Source organism: Anser anser, assembly GCF_964211835.1.
Source record: "Anser anser genome assembly, chromosome: 19".
Taxonomy (NCBI): domain Eukaryota; kingdom Metazoa; phylum Chordata; class Aves; order Anseriformes; family Anatidae; genus Anser; species Anser anser.
Window position 1 is genome coordinate 8,192,643 of NC_139740.1, and position 21,732 is coordinate 8,214,374.

General features: G+C 62.0%; 1 protein-coding gene across 7 annotated transcripts in view; it reads left to right on the forward strand.

The window, feature by feature from the left end:
- CASKIN2 (CASK interacting protein 2) overlaps positions 1 to 21,380 on the forward strand; it is a 34,544-nt gene extending 13,164 nt beyond the window's left edge. For 3 of the 7 annotated variants that reach the window (XM_083805591.1, XM_083805590.1, XM_083805589.1), the window contains 18 exons: positions 8,463 to 8,514; positions 10,260 to 10,357; positions 10,470 to 10,615; positions 10,750 to 10,845; positions 11,643 to 11,773; positions 11,992 to 12,100; positions 12,231 to 12,339; positions 12,657 to 12,751; positions 12,831 to 12,948; positions 13,189 to 13,371; positions 13,801 to 13,922; positions 14,388 to 14,469; positions 14,585 to 14,679; positions 14,894 to 15,004; positions 15,119 to 15,220; positions 15,436 to 15,574; positions 15,896 to 18,524; positions 18,840 to 21,380. In XM_083805591.1, coding sequence (XP_083661717.1) covers positions 8,463 to 8,514; positions 10,260 to 10,357; positions 10,470 to 10,615; positions 10,750 to 10,845; positions 11,643 to 11,773; positions 11,992 to 12,100; positions 12,231 to 12,339; positions 12,657 to 12,751; positions 12,831 to 12,948; positions 13,189 to 13,371; positions 13,801 to 13,922; positions 14,388 to 14,469; positions 14,585 to 14,679; positions 14,894 to 15,004; positions 15,119 to 15,220; positions 15,436 to 15,574; positions 15,896 to 18,524; positions 18,840 to 18,936 — 4,514 coding nt within the window. In that variant the 3' untranslated portion in view covers positions 18,937 to 21,380. Of the gene's footprint in view, positions 1 to 8,134; positions 8,347 to 8,462; positions 8,515 to 10,259; positions 10,358 to 10,469; positions 10,616 to 10,749; positions 10,846 to 11,642; positions 11,774 to 11,991; positions 12,101 to 12,230; positions 12,340 to 12,656; positions 12,752 to 12,830; positions 12,949 to 13,188; positions 13,372 to 13,800; positions 13,923 to 14,387; positions 14,470 to 14,584; positions 14,680 to 14,893; positions 15,005 to 15,118; positions 15,221 to 15,435; positions 15,575 to 15,895; positions 18,525 to 18,839 lie in introns of those variants that run through there. The other 4 variants (XM_083805594.1, XM_083805593.1, XM_083805592.1 and 1 more) reach the window with 4 other exon arrangements.
- The last annotated feature ends 352 nt before the right edge of the window (positions 21,381 to 21,732 follow it).

A 21,732-nucleotide genomic window follows, 5' to 3' on the forward strand; every position in this document is an offset into this window, starting at 1 on the left:
GAAGCAAAGAGCTTCTTCTCCGGTCTTGCCAACCCGGAGAGGCAGCGGCCCCTCAGGGGAGGGAATCCTTGTTTCGCAAGTAGGGAAAACATCCCCAGACAGGGTCCCGCTGCCTTCCCCATCCCCTGCACAGCCGAGGCCGCGCACGTCCCGGGGGACCCGCCGGCGCGTTCCTGAGCGGGGCTGGCTGGCAGCAGCGCCGGCTCGCGGGGTCAGAGTTGAGGAAAGGCATCCGTGAGGTATTTTTAAACACTTGTGACTTCAAACCCCGTCCGCACAGCCGCGAGCAGCGGTTTGAGGTTAGTGCTCGGCTGCGGATGGCCGATTGCCCGGGGGTGCTGGCAGAGGGGGTGCCTCGGAGCGGGGAGATTCGGATCCCGGCCGCTGCAGCGCGGGGCCTGGGCCCTGGGAAGGGGCGACAGTGCTCGAACCGTGGACCTTCTTTCTGGGTGACCTCGAGCGAGTGGCTTCACCTCCCGGTGCCTCTCCTCCCATCCTGTGTGTGCCTTGCCTAGATTAGAAAGCATCCAGGGTGGGGACAGTGGCTCCGTCTGCCCCGGCAGCGCTGCTCCAGGCACACAGCCACTTCCCTCGGGGCCAAAGGGTGAGGAAGTCACAGGATTTCCAGCCACCGCATCGCTGCGTGCTTCGAGGACCGGCTCCACCGGCCGGAGCGGATCCCAAATGCCGGCTGCCACGTGCAGGGGACAGAGGAGCCCCTGTGGGTGCCGAGCTGGGGCAGACGGGGACAGAGCAGAGCGCCTTAGGGCAGCACCAGCCTGGTCCTCCTGCCTCAGCCTTGCCCTGCCGTCCCCAGGAGTTACACAACGTGCTGCAGCCTTCCGAGCTGGATCCTCACTCCAGTCCCTTGAGCTCACAGGGTTTTTGCCGCTTGCTCTTGACTGCTCTCATTTTTATCTGGGGCTCCTCGTTGGAACGGTAAAATGAATAGTTAGGTGCTCCTCCGGAGCGTCAGAACCCTCCAGGTGTAGGTGGGTGGCTGCGTCCCTGCCCGCCCTCCCTAATTAACAGTTGCTCAGCGAATCCAGACCGACTGACCTGCCCTAATCCTCCCGTGCGAGGCGAGCCCTTCAGCTGCCTGCTCCTGGTACTCGCTCGCCTCTCACGTCCGCCACCAAGCCCGGCCCGTGGTGGCAGCGGGGCGCACAGCCCCGGCCCCAGAGGGGCACCCGGAGGTGCCCTGGGAAGAGGATCCCCCCCTCAGGGCTGCCTCACGCTGCTGCTGAGGTTGTTTCCCTCGCCCGGGGCTCCCTTTGTGCTCCCATTCATGCTGCTCGCGTGGTCCCCCCACATCCTGCTTCCCCCCTTTCTTCCTCCCATTGAGCGTCTGCCCGCCAGAGTGTTTTTCCCCAGATGCTAGGGTTTGCCATTTTCCCAAGCTGAGTCTGCACCAGTTCGTTCTCTGCTGCCTTCCTAATCTCTCTGAGGCCCTTTGTATTATTCCTGTCCGTGTCGAGCTGCCCAGCAGCCCCCACGGATTACATTAATGTGCCGTTTACTTGACATCTCCTTCATGAAATCACTGAGGGTGCTGATGCGGCCCCTCTGCCTGGGCACCCGCAGGGACCGGCGGCCCCTTCCCCGGCTCCTGGCAGGGAGTTCACGCTGGACCGGCTGAACGGGAGCCAAAGCACGTTGGTAATGCCAGAGCAGGCCCTCTGCTGGCATCTGCACCCCGCAGCCCCAGAGGTGTCCTCGGCGTCCCCTCGGCACAGGTGGGGCTCGGCACTGTCCTTTCCGGGGCGGCCGCGGGAGCCGCACTTGGCCGCTGGCCCCCTCCGCTATCGCCCCATCTCTTCCCGCTCCGGGAGGTGTCCTGTCCTTTCGGAAGGATGGGGGAAATGGAAAAGGCTCCACCTCTTCCCTCGGCAAATACAGCTCCTCTGAGTTCACATCCTGCAGAGCGAAATAGCCAGGTCCCAGCAGGGACGGTGACTTCACCTCCCGGTAACGCGTTTCCCCGGCCAGCTGGGAAAGGAGCCTCCGTATCTCTGAAGGAGCCGCCTGGCTTCCCCCACCCAAAGTTTTTACCAGCTGTTTCCATCCTGACAGGGGCCGGGGGATGCAGAGAAAGATTTCAGCTCCGTGGCGAAGGGGAGCTCCTGTTCGGCCACGGTGCGTCGGGGCTCGGCCACGAGGCTGGGGGAGCCCCGGGGCTCGGGCGAAGGAGTCGCACAGGTGCAAACCCCAAGGTAGCACGGGGAGAGGGAGCGAGCACCCTTCTGAGATCCTTCTGAGATCTTTCTGGGGGCCCCAAACCTGGAGTAGGAGCACGTGTTTTGCTTTCGCAAGGAAAGGGGTGACTCCAGACACATTTTTCCAAAGGGCTCTTGTGGCGTTGCTTCCCCTCCTCGGTGCTGGCCCCCTCCATCCCCACCGAGACGGCGAAACCTCGGGGTAGAGAGGCGAGAGCTGCACCTTCCCCAGCTGCACGGATGGGGACAGGGCTTCCGACTTGGCTTTTCCTTTCATTGTTCTGAGCGAGTCTGCTTTGAACGAGCTGTGTGTTTTTTCCTGCTTTGCTTAGAGGGGGAAATGGCAGGGGGGAAATTGGGGGTCTGGCTGGGGGTCCCTGCGGATGGCTGGGGCCGTGCTGCGGGTGAGGGATGCCTGGAGTCTGCGCTGCGTGGCGATGCTGCCCCCGCTGTTTCCGACCTCTTTTAAATACTTCATTGTTGGATTTTCCCTGTGAAAAGCCAAAGAAGGAAGAAGTCTGTGGCTGACTCCAGGGTCCTGCTGCCGTGCCCCTTTGTTCGTCAGTGGTTGTGGGTTCCCCAGACCAGCCCGCGGAGGAAGGCAGAAACTTTGGGCCTCTCAAACTCCTCTGCTGTCTGCTCAGAAATGGGTTTGCGGCTCCTTCAGTGCAGCCTGTGCACGAGGGGACCCAGTGGGGTGCTTACAGTGAGACGAGGGGCTACCAAACCCAGGAGCGGGGCTTGTTCGTGCCGGGCATTGTGCAGCCTCTGCGGCGTCAACGCGCGCAGGGCCGTGGCCAGCTCTGGTGCAGCCTGCGCCTGGCTTTGGAAGGTTTCTCGATGGATAAAGACACTAATTATCCTCGAGGAGCTGCCAAGACACTGGGGTAGGGAATGAGGAGGGGTTCCCAGCCACCTTGCTCTCTCCCGTCGCCATTTGCCGTGTCGATGGGAATCTGCCTCCCCGCTCGCAGCCTCCCTGCCCCTGCCAGTTAACCCAGTGGCTTTGCCCCAGTCGGACGCACCCCGTGGGCGCCCGGCTTGGCAGAGGAGCTGCTTGTCAGCGTTGGCTGAGAGCCCGTTTAGGGGTGCTGCGAAGCCTCAAACCCCGGCACGAGCCATTCGTGGGCAGGAAGGCGCTCGTGGCATTCGGGTGCTCGGCCGGGTGTCGCAGGCAGCAGCACCCTGGCACCCGCCGCCACCCTCCCGTCTCCTCAGGGAAGATCGGGGGCCCCCTCCCACCGATCTTGCCACCTTTTGGGGTGCGGGCTGGTGGCTGCGGCAGGCAGCCAGGGTTGGGAGCCTCTGCTTTCACCCAGCCTTTGTCCCAGGCTCGCTGGGCAGCTTCGGTTGTGTCTCTTCGTGTCGCCGTGGCCGAGTTCCTTCCCTATCAAAGCGGGCGAATCTCTTCCGAACCAGTCGGGGAACAGCACTTCAAATAGCACGTTTGCTGGGCGGCCGCGCCGGGAGGAGCTGGGTGTGGGTGGCCGCGGCGGACGTGCCTGTGGACAGAGGGGTGGCGGGAAGGGGAGGATTCCCGCAGAGGAGGGATGGATGTCACCTCTTCACGGCTCATTTTCTCGGGAGACACCAAGTCTGCCCTGAGCCCCTGGCCCAAACCTGCTGCAGGCCAGGGCAGGGCTGCTCCGGGCCATCGAGGCCGGGCGGAGCAGGTTGGGTGAAGCTGCCACCTCCCGCCACCTCCGCCTCCAGTCCCACGAGGTCCTGGCTCCCTGCAGGAGGCGGCTGGTTAGCTCCTCCAGCCGGTTTGTGGCCTCAGTGGGGACAGTCCCCTGGCAGATTTTATTTTCCCGAGAGCGTGTGTGCTCACACTCGGTGCGTTCAGAGCGCACAGCTCCGCTCCCGCCTCCCGTGGCAGCAGGCACGCGTCCCGGCGGTGCCCAGACGGAGCACAACGCACGATGCATCGGGTGCACGGTGCTCGGGGCTGGGTGTTTGGGGCTGCTCCTGGCTGGTGGTACGGGGATGCTCGGGGTGCAGGGACACCCAGGCCTGCAGCGTGGGGTCTGTGCCACGCACGGATAGCGCCACACAGTGAGGGAGCTGTGCTGCGGCACACAAAGTCGTGGGGGGTCACAGCAGGGGGAAGGCAGGCCTGCTTTCTTGCACCTCAGCAGGTCAGGAGCCCCCAGGGGACGCACGGCAGGTGCCCGGGGTGTTTGGGTATTTCCCTCCCCGGCGTGACGTGTCCGGCAGGGCCGTGTCCGTCTGCAGCGCAACGCGGGAGGGCAGAGCGGGCGTCCTTGCAGGGCCGAGGTCCCCGGTGAAGGGCGCGGGTGAGTCACGGTGCCCGGCGTGCTGGCACAGGGGGTGCCGGCAGGGCTGGGCGAGGGCACGCCTGGCTCCACGCAGCCGGCGCAGCCGGCGCCGGGCGAGCGCCCCAGGGGGGGTAAATACGGGTTTGTGCCGGGCCGGCTGCCAGCGGTGTGCTGAGGCACCCGCCCTGGCCGGCTGCCCCCCCTTGGGTGCCCCCACACCCCAGGAGGAGCTGAGCACAGCCCTGCATCGCCATGGCAGGGAGCAGCCCAGCCCCACGGGGAAACCGAGGCACGGGGGCAGCGGCACGTGGCCGGAGGGAGCTGATGGCTCCGGGGAGCTGCTTCGCAGCACCTGCATGGGGCCGTGCCACCCCGGGCTCCCCCCCGAAGCAGGTGTAAGGCAGCTCCCTCCCAGCCAGCGATGCTGGGACTGGAAATCTGCTGTGAGCAAGTGCCCGAAACGCTGAGAAGCAGCACGTTCCCCCGGCTGGGGTGCAGCGATCGGCCGTGAGGGTTGTGGCACCGGATCGTAGCGGAGCCTCTGCCACGGCCGGCGTCCCGAGGAGCACGTGGGCCGGCATTTGTAAGCAATTTGCTGGAGCTCTCTGGAGGTGTTTCCTGCCTGCCGCTTTGGCAGCGAGTCGCCGCACAGAAGCTCGCTGCCTTCCCTTGAGGCCTCGCTCAGCCCCGGCCGGCGCTGCCGAGCCTCGTCCTGCCCGGGCAGGAGCAGGCGAGCGCGAGGGGCGCGGATTGGGGCCGGCGGCACCCCCAGGAGGGGCACGGGGCTGAGCACAGAGGATGCACGCGTCCAGAGTTAACCCTTGGGGGGTGCAGAGCCGTGCTTTTCCCTGGAAATGTCCCCATCAGGGTTTTTTGCCTTTTGGTGTCAGATCCACCTTTTTTCTGGTCTTAGCTCAGGGTTAATCCTTCTGGGACGGGTGCGTGGTCCCTGCGGGGAGCAGGGCTGTGGGCCAGGCCCGCAGGCTCCCTGGCCCCGGTGCAAACCCAAAGGAGGTGACGAGGCATCCGAGAAGGATCCGACCACCTGCCGCATCCCGGTGCCGTGGCTGGATCAGCCCTGCTCAGCCTCGCAGGGTGCTGGGTGCCTGCTCCTTCCCCTGCCTGCGCTTTATCTTTCATCCTGGCTTCAAACCCTGCAGATCTCCAAGCAGTGATTTACCCAGCTACAAAATGGGCATGAATTCCTTCCCTTCCTCACCAAGAGGTCATTTCCAGAAGAGCCCCGAAGGCAGAGACTGCTCCCAGCTCCTCTCTTTGTCCCTGCTGCCTGCCCCACGTCCTGGCATTGCTCTGCCGAGGACGGACCGTGCAGGGCTGCCGGAGTGGGGAACTAATTTGAGGAATGTTGCTTGGGGAGAGGAGCAAAAACACAGGAATTTGACCGTGCAGATGCTGGCTGCTGCCGCCACAGGGCCACAGGGACACCCGCTGCGTCCCAGCCCGGCTCGCCGGACCCCCCTGCCCAGCCCCAGCCCCTCACAGGAGATTTTGGGGGCAGTTCTCCCCATTCAGATAGCAGGCACTGCTCAACTCCAGGACCAGCTCCTGCAGGGCGTTTCTGCCCCTTCTGGCTATGTTTTTGCTTGGTGGGCACCTCCATCCGTCCCTTCTCTTCCCTCCTTGCCCACCTGGCTCGGCTCTGCCACTCCTGCCCGAGGGCACGGTGAGGATCCCTCTTCCCCCTCCCCAGAGCCCCAGCTGCAGGCGCTGAGAGCGAATCCCTCCCGGACTTCATTTCCCGGTGCACCGAGCATCCTTTGGGACTGCGTATGTGTAAGCCCTAATTAAAAGACGGGGGTGCTGGAGGCCCGGCATGAGAGCTCTGCTTTCGGCTCCAAAGTTACGCTGTGTTATGCTGTGCCAAAAAGGTCGCAGCTCTCTGCAGCATCGGGAACTCCTTCTTTATGGCATGAAAACCAGAAAGCATCCCTGACCAGCCTCGTCCTGCGGCCGAGCAGGAAACACCAGCTCTGTGGGCATTTCCGTGCTGCCGGGCAGCCAGGGAAGCCGGTCCGGGACTTGCTCTGAGTGATTAAAGCTGGTGTCGGTAACTCCGAGTTGAGGAACCCTTCATTTAGTCTTCAGTTTGATCTCTATTGCGTCCTCTGGAAATCCCCCAGCACCTTCTCAGCTCTTCCTGCTCCCCGTTTCCAGGTTCTGTCAGATTTTCGGCTGGGGAAGATGAGAACTTTTCCCAGAGCAGCCAGCAGCCTCCCTGGCTCTGCCGGGTGCCCGGAGCGCGACCCTGGCTCAGAAAACACCTCTGTAAAACGCACACCACGGGGTTCGGTGTTTATTGTCTCTGTGTGACTCAGATGAGAAGTGGCCGGCTGCTTTACAAGTGGAATGTTATTTTTTCCTACGTGTCAGGCCCGCGGCCCTGGCTGGGCAGGGAAGCAGCCCCTCCATGCATGCCACCGCAGCCAAGGGAAGCGGCTTTTCCTTGAGAGAGACCCCAGATCCTCGGGTTTTGGGCAATAAGGGGCTGGAAGGAAAAAGGCAGAGCACCGCTGTCCCCGGGAGCAGCCTCCTTCAGAGAGCCTTCGCACTTCTGCGTGGCTGCTGCTTGGCACGGAGCTGCCCGCCCCGGCGCTGGTGAAGAGCTAATTACGGTGATCCCATCCTGATCTGCTCTGCTGTGGCAAGAGTCACGAGTCCTTCACCAGCAGCCACTCAAAGCCCATTTGGAGTTAATTAGGCTGTTTACAAAACATTTTAAATTGCAGTAATGAACGTGCACCATTACTTGGTTTCCTTTTAATTATACATTTGCATGATGAATGAGCCTGCCCCCTCTTCAGCTCTGCTTTCCGGCGGAGGGGCTGCGCGGCACATCTCGGCTGCGTGGGGGATCTGCGTGCCAGACGGGCCGGAGAGGCTGGGAGAGGAGAGAGGGGAGGAGGAGGAGGAGGAGGAAGAGAGGAGGGCTGCGGCACCGGCCCCGCAGGCCTGCCCTGCTGCAGGGGAGGTGGCTCCTTCCCCAGGACCCCACCACATTTCAGCGGCGCTTGAGTGGCTGCTTCAGCCCAGGCTGATAGCCCAGCTCCCAGACTTTGATTTTCCGTAGGGAACGACACAAACCTTGCAAAGCATTTAATCCTCCCTGGCTCAGCAGCGATGGGGCTGCCTGGAAAAGCAGAGGAGGAGCGGCCGCATTTCTTGCCCCCTGCATACCTTTCCCTTTCTTTCCCTTTTTACTTAGCACATGAATTCCAGAGATGTTAATCCGCTCTCAACCCCTCGGTTGAGAATAAAACGTCCTCTCTGTGTGGGAGGAAGGAATTCATTCGAATTAATTGCGGGAAGGAGCGGGGAGACGGGGGGCGCGCGCACGGGCCTGTGACGAGGGTGGGGTGAGCGTCCTCCGCCGCTCAGTGGCCCCGCAGAGGAGGGGAGGGACGGGCAGGAGCTGGGGATGTCCGAGGTGGCACAATCCTCGCATTCATGGCCGGAGGCTTCAGCCTCTGCCCGTGCCGTAAAAATGCCAGCCATGTGGTCTGTGGGCCTGGCCTTGGCGGCTGCGGCAGGCGAGGACAGCGAGTGGGGGGCGAAACGGCTCCGCTCAGCACTTTTGGGGTGCCGCTGCTTATAAAAGGAGGGAAGCGACGTCCCCCCTCGCAGGCTGGCAGGAGCTGCGGGGTCCCGACCCATCCCGGGGCCGTGGGGGCGCGCAGAGATGGGGCAGGAAGGACAGAGGGAGGAAGAGAAGTGAGCTAGAGCGGGCTCGGCCCGTCAAGAGGGTCCGTGGAGGTGAATCGTGGAGGCGAAAGCAGAGCAGGAGAGAGGAGCCGTCGCGGGGATGGGGCAGGCGCTGTTCTGCGCGCTGGGAGGTCAGCGTGGCCGCGGGACGTGCTTCGTGCGGGGCACCGGGAAGGGGGCTCCCATTCAGCCCTGTGGGGTGCGGGGCTCTGCCTCTCGCCCTGACCTTCGCCTCTTTTCTCCGCAGAGCTCCTGGGATCTGCCAAGCGCCTGAACGTGAACTACCAGGATGCGGACGGGTGAGTGCTCCCCGCTGGGTGCTGGGCGCCTCCCGCCTCAGCGCTTGCACAGAGGAGGGGACGGGTTTGCTCGGGGCAGCTCTCCTCAACATCCAGTTGGTTCTGCCTGGGTATCGTAAAGCTTTTGAGGTTAACTGCTGAGCCTGGAAAACACAACAGTATCCCGAGGCAGTGCCACTTCACGAAGCCAGGGCAAGCCCTACAGAGGCAGAGCCAAAGCCTGCGTGGATCTGAGCTAAGGGCTGCGCCCAGCCCATCTTGCGCGGGTGCTTTAACAACAAAATTCTTCTTAAAGCACTTCTGCATCCCCCTCTGTAGGGCTGGGGGTAAAAAAAGGGTGTAAAATGTGCTCAGCCAGTGCCCTGTGTGCTGAGTGCTGGTTAACGCAGAGCGGAGCAGCCGTCCATCCAGCCACAGCGCATGCACGTGCTTGTGTCTGTGTTTAATATCCCAAGAGCAAAATCCCTTCATTCGGGGGGTTAGAGAAAGAAAAGATGAGGTTGCTAAGTGACCACAGCATATTTGTGTAGCTCATCACTTCCAAAATCCAGGCACTTAATAAGCTTGGTACTGAGAGTTAAGGAAACCACAAAGGCCCATAAAGTAAATAAGCGCATTATTCTTATTGAATTAACTCTGACCTGTAAGTTATTAGCACTGGTTTATGTATTATTGTTGTACCTAATTTCTACATGTTTTCTTTCTGAGGACTCTGGAGGAGGAGGTGTCAGTGATGAGTCCTAGCAGGCCAACAGGGGGTCGAAAATGTGCAGGATGGCTGTCTTAAAATAATACTATGCAGATGGAGCTTAATAGAAAAAAAATGTAATAATAGAAGCGATGATCTGATTCTGATAAGGCACAGGGCTCGCGTTCGGGCGGCTCCAGGAGGGCTGCTGGTGCACGAAGGGTCCGTTCCCCTCTGCAGGGCCACATGTGGTGTTTGGGTTATAAAAAGCACCGGTGGGTGTGCTGGGCTTCCCTGGGGGGCGGGGAGGGGGGCGGCAGGGAGGCAAGTCCCATGCACGTGGGGCCACACCGCGCGCCCCTCGGGAAAGCCACGCTGCTGGCGGTGTCCTCGTCCTTCAGAAGGGGTGGGCGAGTGTTTGTGCAGCCCCCAGGGCTGGCTGGGGGATTTCCTCCCCTCCACGTCCTTATTTTGGGCCGGAGGTTTCGGCGTGGCCTCGGTGGTGCAGCGGCTGTGTTTGGAAGAGGGAGCAGGCCTCCCTGCTGCAGTCAGCCCTCCCGTTAGCCCAGAGACCCCGCAGGGATGTGAGGATACCCTGGGGCGGCGGGGCGGGAGGGGAGCCATGCTGGTCGGGCTGTGTTGGCGGTGTGGGGCTGGGAGGCTGCCGAGCCCTTCGGAGCCTCCCCGGTGGTGCAAGAGCCCTGTGCTGAGCCGTAGCCCTTCACGTGACAGCACAGGGGGAGCACGCTGGGCAGCCAGGCCCCTTTCACAGCCCTGAGACACAGACCTCATTCATTACCGGCGGCCTCCCCCGCTGTGCCGTGGGCTCCCGGCATCCCTGCTGGCACGGGCAAAGGGACGGCGCAGGGACGGCCGAGGGCACGGAGAGCACAGAGGGCTTTATCTCCTCTTTGCTCTGGGGAATCCCACGGGCTGACTTTGGGAGCTGTGTTTGGAGCAGAGTCAGGAGGGACGTAGCCATGAGCCGCCCCGGTGCGTGTCCCCATGCAAGGCAGGGGCTACAGGGACAAGTGCCGAGCCCTGCCTTATGCCGTAGGTTCTCGGCGCTGCACCATGCGGCCCTGGGCGGCAGCCTGGACCTCATCTCGCTGCTGCTGGAGGCACAGGCCACCGTGGACATCAAGGACAGCAACGGTAAGGGGTGACCCCCTGCTGCACCCTGCGTCTCTGGCAGCCGGCTCAGCCGTCCGAGCGACCCCAGGGGGCTGAGCCGTATCCTGCCCTGCTGAGCCCTGTCTGCCCGCAGGGATGCGCCCCTTGCACTACGCGGCCTGGCAGGGGCGCGTGGAGCCGGTGCGGGTGCTGCTGCGCGCTGCTGCCTCTGTCAACATGGCCTCGCTGGACGGGCAGATCCCGCTGCACCTCTCGGCGCAGTATGGCCACTACGAGGTGGTAAGTGAGAGGCGGTGCCACCCCGGCGGGGTCTCTCTCCTGCCGGTGAGGGTAGAACCCCATCGCACCGGGCAGGAGAAGGAAGAGACACAGGGTGGTGCTGAGCCCCCCATAACCACGTTGCTCCCCCGCAGTCAGAGATGCTGCTGCAGCACCAGTCCAACCCCTGCCTCATCAACAAAGCGAAGAAAACCCCCCTGGACCTGGCCTGTGAGTTCGGGCGGTTGAAGGTGAGCACCCTCCCTCTGCCACGAACCCCAAAGCCTGGCAGCAGCACCCGCCTCCTCCCATGGCTGGGCAAGGCCGGATCCTGAACCCGTGAGCTGCGGGTTTTGCTCCAAGCCTCGCAGCAGGGCAGCAGCAGCGAACCTGGGCGTCCCAGCTCCCAGTTCCCTGCAACTTCCCCCCACCCGCCCCAGCTTTGCTCCCATTTAAGCACAGACAGGCTGAGCTCACTAATCCCCACCAGCCCGGAGCGCCCAGCTCCGCTCAGCTGCTCAGGATCCCGGCGTGGTTTGTGGGGACGGGGCCTCCCCATGCCCCGGAGACCCCAGCCGAGCCAACGCCGTGGGGCTGGGCTGGCGTGCGGCCAGCCAGACTGTCTCGTGCCCCCACCAGGGAGGGGAGCAGGGGCATATTTCCATTTCTGGAGTATCTATAATATCTGCAGCTATAAACAGGGCAGTAAAAATAACTCCTCTGTGCCTTTGGGCTGCCCTGCGATGCTGAGAGTCGCTCTGGGCTTGGAGAGACTGAAGTTTTTTAGGGCTTGGTCTGAAAAGCCTGATTATGGGAAGACTATTTCTGGCTGTGCTGACCTTCTCCAGCCCCTCACAACAGCGTGGCCCCTGCCAAGCTCTGTCTGGGCCCCGCCAAGCCCTGGGGCCGTGGGATGGACGGGAATGGTGTGATAGGGAGCACACAGTCGGCCGTGGCAGCAGCAAGCTTGAGCCCCGTGCTGGGATGTTGTGACGGGGACACCTACACCTCTGCTCACCCTTGTGCCCTACCCCTGTGCCCTGTGCAGGTGGCCCAGCTGCTGCTGAACAGCCATCTGTGTGTCGCCCTGCTGGAGGGACAGTCCAAGGACGCGACCGACCCCAACTACACCACCCCGCTGCACCTAGCAGCCAAGAATGGGCACAAGGAGATCATCAGGTAACCCCCGCCAGCCCCTGGCACTGCCCGATGCCAAAACAACATCATGTCTTCTGTCCTGCGTCCTCCTAAACCCTCATCCCTGTTACAGGCTTTGGGGGCTCATCCCCAAAGCCTCAGCGGTGCAGAGGGCTGTCCCGTTCCCATTGCAAGGCAGCTGATCCCCTGACCCCTATCCGTGTGGCCTCCCGTTCATGCCTTTCCCTCCTCGATTTCAGGCAGCTGCTGAAGGCTGGGATTGAGATCAACAAGCAGACGAAGACGGGCACAGCCCTGCACGAAGCTGCGCTCTATGGCAAAACAGAGGTTGTGCGATTGCTGCTGGAGGTGAGCACCAGGGGACAAACCTCTCAGGTTTGGCCTTCACCTCCTTCCCATCCCCTCGGTCTCTCCACCCCCCGTGGGGTGGCTGCTGCTGCTGCAGGCTCTGGCGCTAACCGCGTCCCCTCCTGGGCAGGGCGGCGTTGACGTGAACATCAGGAACACCTACAACCAGACGGCACTGGACATCGTGAACCAGTTCACCACCTCGCACGCCAGCAAGGACATCAAGCAGCTGCTGAGAGGTGAGATGGGGCCTGTTTGTGGCCAGGCCCTGCCTGGAACGGAGGGGGACTTCTCCCTAACGTGACCTGCCCCGTGCTCCCAGCTCCCCCTAACAGCCCTAAAACAGCCGAGCTGCAAGTGTCGGTATCTCAGTCCCATCGTGTACGCTCCCATTCTCTGTGCCAGCAATCCCCAGAGATCGAGTCCTTCCTGCAGTATTAATGTTCTCTTCTCCCCTCTCCTTTCTCTTCATTTTCTCCTCCCACCTTTCCCAAACCTCTCTCTTGCCCCGCTGTGCTCTGGCACCTTTTTTCTTCCCTCCATCCCTTGTCTTCAGAGGCATCAGGAATCCTGAAGGTCCGAGCTTTGAAGGATTTTTGGAACCTCCACGACCCAACTGCTCTCAATGTCCGGGCAGGAGATGTCATCACGGTGAGGCTGCTCCCCACTCCCTGTCCCCTGTCCCCGCCGCTGCCTGGTACCAGCCCTGTCCTCCTCATCCCCACGGCAGGTCCTGGAGCAGCATCCCGATGGGCGATGGAAGGGGCACATCCACGACACTCAGAAGGGCACCGATCGCGTCGGGTACTTCCCCCCCTCCATTGCCGAAGTCATCAGCAAACGAACAGGTCAGTGGCCCTCCTGGGTGCGTTGTCCTGGTGTGAAACCATCTCACCCTGTCCAGCCCTTCCCACAGGACAGGTCCCTGTCGCACCGGCTAGCTAGGGGGCGGGGAAAGAAAGGATTCTGGTGGGCACAGGGGGTCGTATGACCAGTGGGGTGGAAGTTTTGGGGTTCGAGACTCAGATACCCCCCCTTGCCGCCTCCTGCACAAGCTCTGACCACGCGTGTTTTGTCTTTGAATGCAGGCATGATCCTCCCCCGCATGGCACCCACGCACCAGCGCCAGGGCCCCCCCGGGGCCCTCACGGCACCCCCCGGCGGGCTGCAGCACCTCCCCGACGAATGTCCGCAGCAGGCAGCCCCAAGCATCCCAGCACCCTATGGCCACCTCACCCTAACCCGGACGGCTCCGGGCCCTGACAGCTCAGGTCAGGGGTGGGGCTGGGGAGGGAGAGGGGCCGGGGACCTTCCCCTGTCCCCAGCCCTGCCTGCGCAGGGGACGCGGGGAACACTTTCCTTCCACCTCCCGGCAGGAAAGCAGCCAGACAAGAGGGAGCAGCCACAGGGCAAGGGAGTTTAGGGGAGCCCGCAGAGCAGCCCCTTCCCTGCTGGAATCCGTGGCCGTGTCCCCAGATCCCATTTCCCCTTTGTGCGTCCCTTGCCAGCTGAGGTCACCCTGTCTGTGCTGTGTGTGCCGGGAGGGACTGATGCATGCTCTGTGGCTGGAAGGATCTCGTGGGAGGCTGTTTTTTACTGGTGTCACTGCTGGCATTCGGGTCCCTGCTGGGGACCTCTGTGCCCTGTGTCAGCACCAGTCCTGGGGCACTGCTGATGACCTCCCCTTCTGTCCTGAGTAGCAGGAGACAGGAACAGCGTGGGCAGCGAGGGCAGCATCGGCAGCATCCGCAGTGCCGGCAGCGGCCAGAGCACCGAGGGCACCAACGGGCAGAGCACCAGCATCCTCATCGAGAATGCCAGGGTAGGTGCCAGCCCCTGCTCCCCACACGTTGCTCCCCCAGCTCCACCTGATGTGGTGGCAATGGGGCCCAGCACGTTCCTGTAACTCCCTGCACCTCCTGGCAAGGAGGGGGGCCGCAGGAGCTGAGCGCCCCCCACCAAGCATGCATTTGCTGCTGGGACTCAGCGGGGGAATGTTCCTGGGGCTGGAGTCTCCTGGCTGCCCCAGCAGCACAGCTCTGGACCCTTGGAGAGGGTCTGAGGCTGTGGTTCGTCCCGTGTAACATCTTCACCTCATCCTGTGTCACCTGAGAGGATAAAAAGGGCCCTGGGCCAAATCCTGCCCTGATCTCTCACTAGGGGCCAGCCCTTTGCTGGGTAATGCCGTAATGCTGTGCTGAGCTCCCAGGGGTGCAGGGCAGACCCCCTGGGGACAGGGCCCTCTCGGGAGGGATGTCCCTCCCCTCCTCACTCTTCCTCTCCCCAGCCGCTGCCCTCCACTGGCGACGACCTCCAACAACACCTTTTGGGATCGGAGCCACGCAATGGGCAGTTGACTTCCACAGCAGGTGAGGGATATCCCAGCACCATGGGGCCTTGGGGACAGCTGTCCCCCAGCCCTGGGGGCTGCTCAGTGCCCAGGTCCCCCCGTGACACTCTCTTCTCTCCTGTCCTCTCTGCCAGGGCCCCCAGGCCACCAGACCCCTGGCAACTGTCCCCCTGGAGACAGGGTCTTCTCCCACCAGTTCTTGCGGCCTGAGCAGCTCCTGGAGGGGAAGGTAACTGGGTCAGCGGCGTGCAGGGTGGGAGGGCAATGTTTGGGGTTCTCAGCCCAGCTCTTTCTGCTCTGGGCACATGGGACTGGGTCTTGGGGATGCTGGGGCCAAGTGGGTCTTGCCCAAGAAGGTCCTGTCGTTGTGCCCCAAGCAGTCAGGTACTTCCAAGCCCTGCAGCCACAGTCACAGGCTGCTCTTTGCCTCGTCCTCTCCCCAGGACGCAGAAGCCATTTACAACTGGCTGAGGGAGTTCCAGCTTGAGTCGTACACTGCCAACTTCCTCAATGCCGGCTACGATGTCCCCACCATCAGCCGCATGACCCCCGAGGTAAGGCAGGTCCTTCCCTGCTGGCCTGCACCCCCTGAGCTGCCGGCAGTGGGCGCCCACTGCTCCGCGCTCCCCGTGCCGCTGCTGACTGCAGCCCCGCTCTGCTTGTGTTAGGATCTGACAGCCATCGGCGTGACCAAACCAGGCCACAGGAAGAAGATCTCCACTGAGATCGGGCAGCTCAGCATTGCCGAGTGGCTGCCCAACTACATCCCGGTGAGTCCCTGGCACCGGGGCTTTGGTCTGTGGCACCCTCTTTTCTCAGAGCTGCGTCCCCCAGGACAGGATGGGGGCTGCCTATAAGTAAATGAGCTCTGAAGCGTCCAGAGAGACCCCAAAAAAGCAGGCTCGGGGCCAGGGGCAGGGAGGGGATGGATGAAGGCACCGCCTGTCCCTTGCTGCTCACGGCAGCATCTCCGTGCTCGTTGCAGGCTGATCTGATGGATTGGCTCAGTGCCATTGGGTTGCCCCAGTACCACAAAAAGCTGGTGAACAACGGCTACGACTCCATCACCATCGTGACGGACCTGACCTGGGAGGATCTGCAAGAGATTGGCATCAACAAACTGGGTGAGTCCCTGCTGCGGTGCTGGGGTGGCCCAAGGCGGCCAAGTCTCCTGACCAGGTCCCCGTGCCCTGACGTCCCTCGGGCCTGTCCTGTGACCCAGAAAGGGCAGTTCAGGGCCATCCCCAAGGACTGCCCTGGGCAGGCTGGAGCCAGGCTGAGCCGAGTGGACGTTGGTGGTGGTTTGTCTCCTCCCATATGCAGGGTTTGGATAACGTGGATGTCTTTGCCCTGGTTGGTGACATGACTGTGGCTTTTCTTGGCCAAGAGGCCTTGTAGGATCGGAGCCAACTTAATGCCCCTTTCCTCTTGCCACTCTCCCACAGGCCACCAGAAGAAGATCATGCTGGCTGTCAAGAAGCTCAGAGACCTCCGCAAAAGCCTCAACCAAGCGGAAGCCACCCTGGCAAGACGCAAAGTCCCTGGTGCCCTGGACATTGTCACCATTGAGTCACTGGAGAATGGGGAATGCCAGTCCCCACACACTCCCAAAATGACAACATTCCAGGACAGCGAGCTCAGCTACGAGCTCCAGACAGCCATGTCCAACAGCTGCCATGAGACGCTCAGCATCAAGAACAGCCAGGGAATGTCGCGGAGCCAGGAGAGCATCGGGGTGCGGTCCCGGGGTTCAGGGCACTCGCAGGACAATGTTTTGTCCCGGCACCTCTCCAGCCCCTCGCAGGAGAGCCTGGGCAGCGGGGAGAGCAGCAGCAGCAGCGGGCAGTCCTGCGCGCCACCCCGCAGCAAGGAGAGCCCGGCCAGCCTGCCGGGACGGCCCAGCCCCGAGCCCTTTGGGAAGCTCGTCTCCCCCGAGGGGCTGAACGGCTACACCAACGGCAGCGGGGGCAGCCCTCTCAAGGAGAGGAACCTGCCTGAAGGCACGGATCAGTACGCACGGCCAACGGCTCAGAAAGGTGCTGGCCCTGCAGGGCCACCAGCAGTCACCCCTTGTACCCCTCCCCAGACCCCCAGCAAGGCAACGGCCCCGTATGTCTTCATGTACCCACACGTCTCCTTGAAGTCTCCCACGGCCCCTTCCCTCCTGGGGGCTGAACAGCCCAAGACCCTGGTGCACCCCTACCCCTCCTTCCCTTCTGGGCAGAAGAGCAGCCTGCAGACATCAGCCCAAAAAGCTTTCTCCTACCTGCACAGCCAGTGCAGCCCCACCGAGCCACCCAAGGCTGCCGCGGCCCCGGGCACCTGGCAGGCAGGGGAGCAGCACAACGGGGGCGAAGGCTTCAAGTACAAGAAGCGGTCGCACAGCCTGAACCGCTACGCGCTGTCAGATGGAGAGCACGAAGAAGAGGAGGGGGTGCCCACCAGCACCCTGGGCTCCTATGCCACCCTGACGCGGCGGCCGGGCCGCAGCCAGATGCCACGGGCCTGCCTGCAGGCGGAGGCCAAGGTGACCCGCAGCCAATCCTTCGCCATCCGGGCCAAGCGCAAGGGACCCCCGCCGCCGCCTCCCAAGCGTCTCAGTTCCGTCTCCAGCACCCCCGCCACCGAGGCAAACGGCGAGCAGCCCCCCGACCCCGAGCAGCAGTCTCCAGTCCCCCAGGACATGGCCGATGCTGGTGCCAGCCCCGGTGACACCAGTCGCAGCAGGACAGTGAGGAGCCTGGCAGCTGCACTGGAGGGGACACCCGGGGCAAGCCCACCCAAGCCCCTCCTGGCTCCGAAACCGCTGCATGTGGCTCAGGACTCTCTCTCCAGGGCCAGTGTGGACGATCGGTCCTACGATGGCGGTGATACCGGCAGCACTGTGCTTGCTGACGCTGGCAGGGACGCCTTTGAGGGCAGCAAACCACGGAGACGGACATTGAGTGAGCCCAGCGCTCCCATGACGGAGGCTGTGCAGGTCGGGCGGGAGGACGCCTGCTCAGACACGGAGGAGGAGGCCAAGCCTGACGTCTCTTCATCTTCCCAGAACAGCTCCAGCGAGTGCATCCCCTTTGCAGAAGAAGGCAACTTAACCATCAAGCAGCGTCCGAAGCCTGCTGGGCACCCCAAGGCTGACGCTGCAGTGCAGGATGCAGAGCCCAGTTCCCAGCCTGCAGAGCCCCCGTGCTCTGCTGGGAAGGAGCCGGCAGCACCTGCTGCCACCAAGGAGCCGCCCGTGCTGGAGTTCAACCTCACCGAGTCGGACACGGTGAAGCGCCGGCCCCGCTTCAAGGAGCGGGAGCCTCTGCAGGCTGTGCTGAAGGCATTCAGCCTGGCAGGGCAGGCGGAGGCGGGCGGCAGCCCCGCGCCCCAGTACGCCCAGGCCCAAGCTGTGAGCATCGTGGGCCCCACCACGCAGGGGCTGGCACCACGGGCCGGGCTGGCTGGAGACACCTTTGACGATGACAATGTGGAGTTCAGGATTGCCGAGATAGAGAAGAGCATCTTGTCACTGGAGAAGGGGATCAAGAAGACACCGAGCCCCACCAAAGCCCCCAGCCCCACGGAGCTGCTCGGCACTGCCGTGGTGAGGACACCTGCTCCAGGTACGGGGGCTTGGGAGGGTCTCTCTTTGGCAGTGGCAGGGCCCGAGGCTCCCTCCTTCCCCTGCTGGGTCAGGACAGCATCCCCAGCTGGCCAGGAGGCAAGGGCAACCCGTGCCACCACGTGCCACGAGGCTTCTTCCCTTGCAGACGTCCCTGCCAAGCACACCTCAGTGGCGTCCACCAAGCTGGTGTTCTCCGGGCCCAAGACCATCTACCAGCAGGTCCTGCAGCCCTCCCGCCACACCGTCACTCCCTGGGCAGCCCCTGAGGCGGTGCCGGATGTGGTCGGGTCCCTGGCTGCTCCCAGCCCTCTGACGCTGGAGGCAAGCAGCAAGGTGTCGGCGAAGCCTTTGGCCACTGCCCCGGGGGCCGCCCTGGTCCAGCAGCGGCTGGAGCACACCAACTCCACCCTGGCTGCTGCGCTGCAGGCAGCCGAGAAGAAGATCACAGCGGAGGAGGTGGAGAGGTGAGGTGGCGCTGGGGGAGAGGAAAATGCTGGGGTGAGATCCTGGGGAGTGGAACTGGGGAGCCCCCAGCGGGGGCAGGCAAAGGGCTGGGGGCCTCCAGCCCTGGCAGGCAGCAGCGGGTTCCCAGGCAGCCCCAAGGACCGAGCACGGGCTGCAGCCACCTGCACGCGGCCACCACGTGCCCGCGACCCACCAGGATGCGCGTGCTCCAGCCCAGCTGTGACCGGGAGGGTTGGGTCCCGCCTGCCTGCCCCTGCCCAACGGCACCTCAAGCATTGGGGCAGCATTTAACCATCTCTCCCTTCCCTCCCCAGCCCCCCCGGGGCCGTGCACTCGGCCAAGAACATCCTGGAGGACATCAGCAACATGTTCGATGATCTGGCCGACCAGCTGGATGCAATGCTGGACTGAGGCTTGCTCCCTCCTTCCCTTCCCCGCCTCCGGCTGCTCTGCCAGTGCCCGTCGTGATGGGGGGAGAGCGGATCCAGCACCGCTTGGTGCCTCCAGGTCTCTCCAGCCGCCTCCCTCCCTGCACTTTGCACCGTGGCCGGGAACGTGGCTGCCCCTCCTCACCCGCCCCGTGTCACCGGCCCCAGAGCCACCCGGCTCCGTGTCACACGCTCCGGCACAGCCGCGGGGGTCAGGTGTTTCCCACCAGACTGGCAGCAGGATGGGAGCCCAGAGGGGCCGCGCATGTGGTCCCGGAGGCCGCGGAGAAGCCCTCGCTGCCTCGCACAGCGCTGAGGAGCCTCCACAAGGGACCTTTTTCTTTCCACACTGCATTGCCGAGTCCTGCCTCTTATTATTTATCCCCTGCCAACAATGTGTCAAAGGAAAGACCTCCCTGGGCAGCCGCCACGGAGCTGGCTATTTACTGAGCAGATCCCAGCCCCGGCAGGGCCTGACAGCAGCTAAAAGAAGACAGGGCTTGTTGCGATTTGGCAGCTTACGGAGTGAGAAGGAACCTTCCTGCTTTTTTTGTTGCTTTTCCAAACGCATCAGCGTCAGGCAGCGTGTAATCTGAGCGGATCGAAATCCCTCGGTGGGACCCACAGCCCCTCAGGAGGGGGCTGGCACAGCCTGCAGAGCTGCGGGACGCGGGGGGCTACCTGCACCCTCCCGCAGCGCCGAGGTCCTGCAGGGTCCTCGCAGGATGGCTGCGCAGCGCCGAAGGCCGCCCACGGCTGTGTGTCCGTGCGTCCAGCTGGATCGCGCTGCTATACGGAGGCTGCCCTCTGCTGACACTGTGCCTGCACAAACTGCCAGCCCCAGTGCTTCCAGGGAAGAAGCAGCAGAGTGGTTAGTGGGGTTTTTGGTTTTTGTGTGTTTTTTTTTCCCCTCCCCTATTTCCCTTTTTTTTGGGGGGTGGCCCCCTTTTCCCACTGCCCCTCCCTGCAGGGAGGTGCTGGCACAAACCCAGCCCTGAACGTCGCTAGGCGGTGGCAGCGTTTGGGACCGCGCACGATGCTTCCTCGCAGCACTAAAACCCAGCGGGAGAGGTGACCCCGCATCCACGGGGTGAGTTCAGCTCAGCAACAGCTACTGTAAATACGCGCTGGATGCAGTCACAGCCCCGTGGCTGCAGCAGGGGAACAGCAGTGATAGCTCATTGCATCCAAGCAGTAGGAACGGCTGCATAGCTTGAAGACAGATTTCTCTAGCAGGATCTGTTTAGTAGTGCATGTCTAAATATGTCCAAGAGCCCCGAACTTGGCTTGCACTCGGCATGCCAAGCAAATGAAAGCATCAGAGCACCAGAAGGGAACCTAAGATTGTACTGAAGGGCCATTTGTTACAAAAATTCCAGACGAAGGGAAAAAAAAGAAATCCAACCCTTACCCTTTTTAAAAAAAATCACCCGCACAAAACCAAACTGGAAAGGGAGAAGGTGGCCAAAGAGGCGGGCGCTCCCCAGCCCTTTGGGGAGTTTGTGACTGACTTTGCCTGCTCGCAGCCCCTTGCTCCCTGCACTGAGAAAGGAGCAGAGCCCGCCTGGAGGGGTCCCCAGGGCTCACCAGCAGCGGCTGTGCCACGGGCCCAGCCGGTGGGAGGCGCCAGCCTGGCTTTGGGCTGAAAAGCACAGATGAAAAATCCCTGAAAAAAAAAGAAAATAAAATCATTGGCTGGGACTTGAGGTCAGTTTGAGGCGATTAAGACACCTCTATCCTGGCCAGTTGGTTGCTCTGTTTTATACATCACATTGCGTGTATTTAAATGACCGTGTCCGACAGGCAAGTGCTACGCCATGGACCTGACTTTTTAAAATAGCTCCAACCAGTGGCACTTTAACGAAAGGTTTGCAGAAACCTTTTAAAACTGATTTTTATTCTCACAAGTCAATCTGGGGCAAACCCAGTTATTTTTTTCCAATGTTGATAAAACTGTAAATGTTTTTTTAAAGGCCAATGTATATATTTTAAATGTGATTTATTATATATATTTACTAACCAGAACTGCAAGTCTTGTACTCTAGGGTCAGGGATAAGAGGACACTGGGGTGGAGCTGTCGCTGTCTGAGCCACCTGAGGGCAACATCACGCTGCTCTCATTGTCAATAAGGGAATTAAACATTTGTTTTGCAGAAGAATGCCTATTTTTTAAGCTCTAGATCTCTATTTTGAAGCTACTGTATGGTGTGTAAGTTATGTACACTGCAACTGGGACTAACTGACCCTGGCTGCACCTGCTCCGTGCAGCAAGACAGTGAGGGGAAAAAATAGCCCACGTAATCACCAGACTGACAACAGATTTTAAACCATCTGCTCTGTTTGTGTTGATCATGTGTTTTGTTTTCCACTAACATCCATTAAGACTAAATTCTATTAAACAGTGGGGCGTATTTTACCCTTTTGATAGTTCTGCCTAGTTGTCTCCTTCGTGTCAAATCATACGAGCTTGTCTCCTGCTCTGTCTGAAGTTCACCAAGGATCAGCTTTATCCTGCCCCTTGAGCGCTTAAGATCTGAGTTTCCTCAGATAATCTCCCTGGTAAGAGTTCTGCTGTCGCCTCTAGCGAGGTTAATGCTCAGTCTGAGCCTTACTGTCACAGTAACGTGTGGTGAGCGTGCTGGAGACCGGCACTGCCTTCCGTGCCCCTCTGCCCAGCTTTGGGTCCTGCTTTGCTCGGGACTAGCAGCCCAGGCCTCCTCGTCTCGCCGCTGTTTTTCTCCAGTGCTCCCAGTGCCTGTGGCAGCTCACCCCCGAGCCC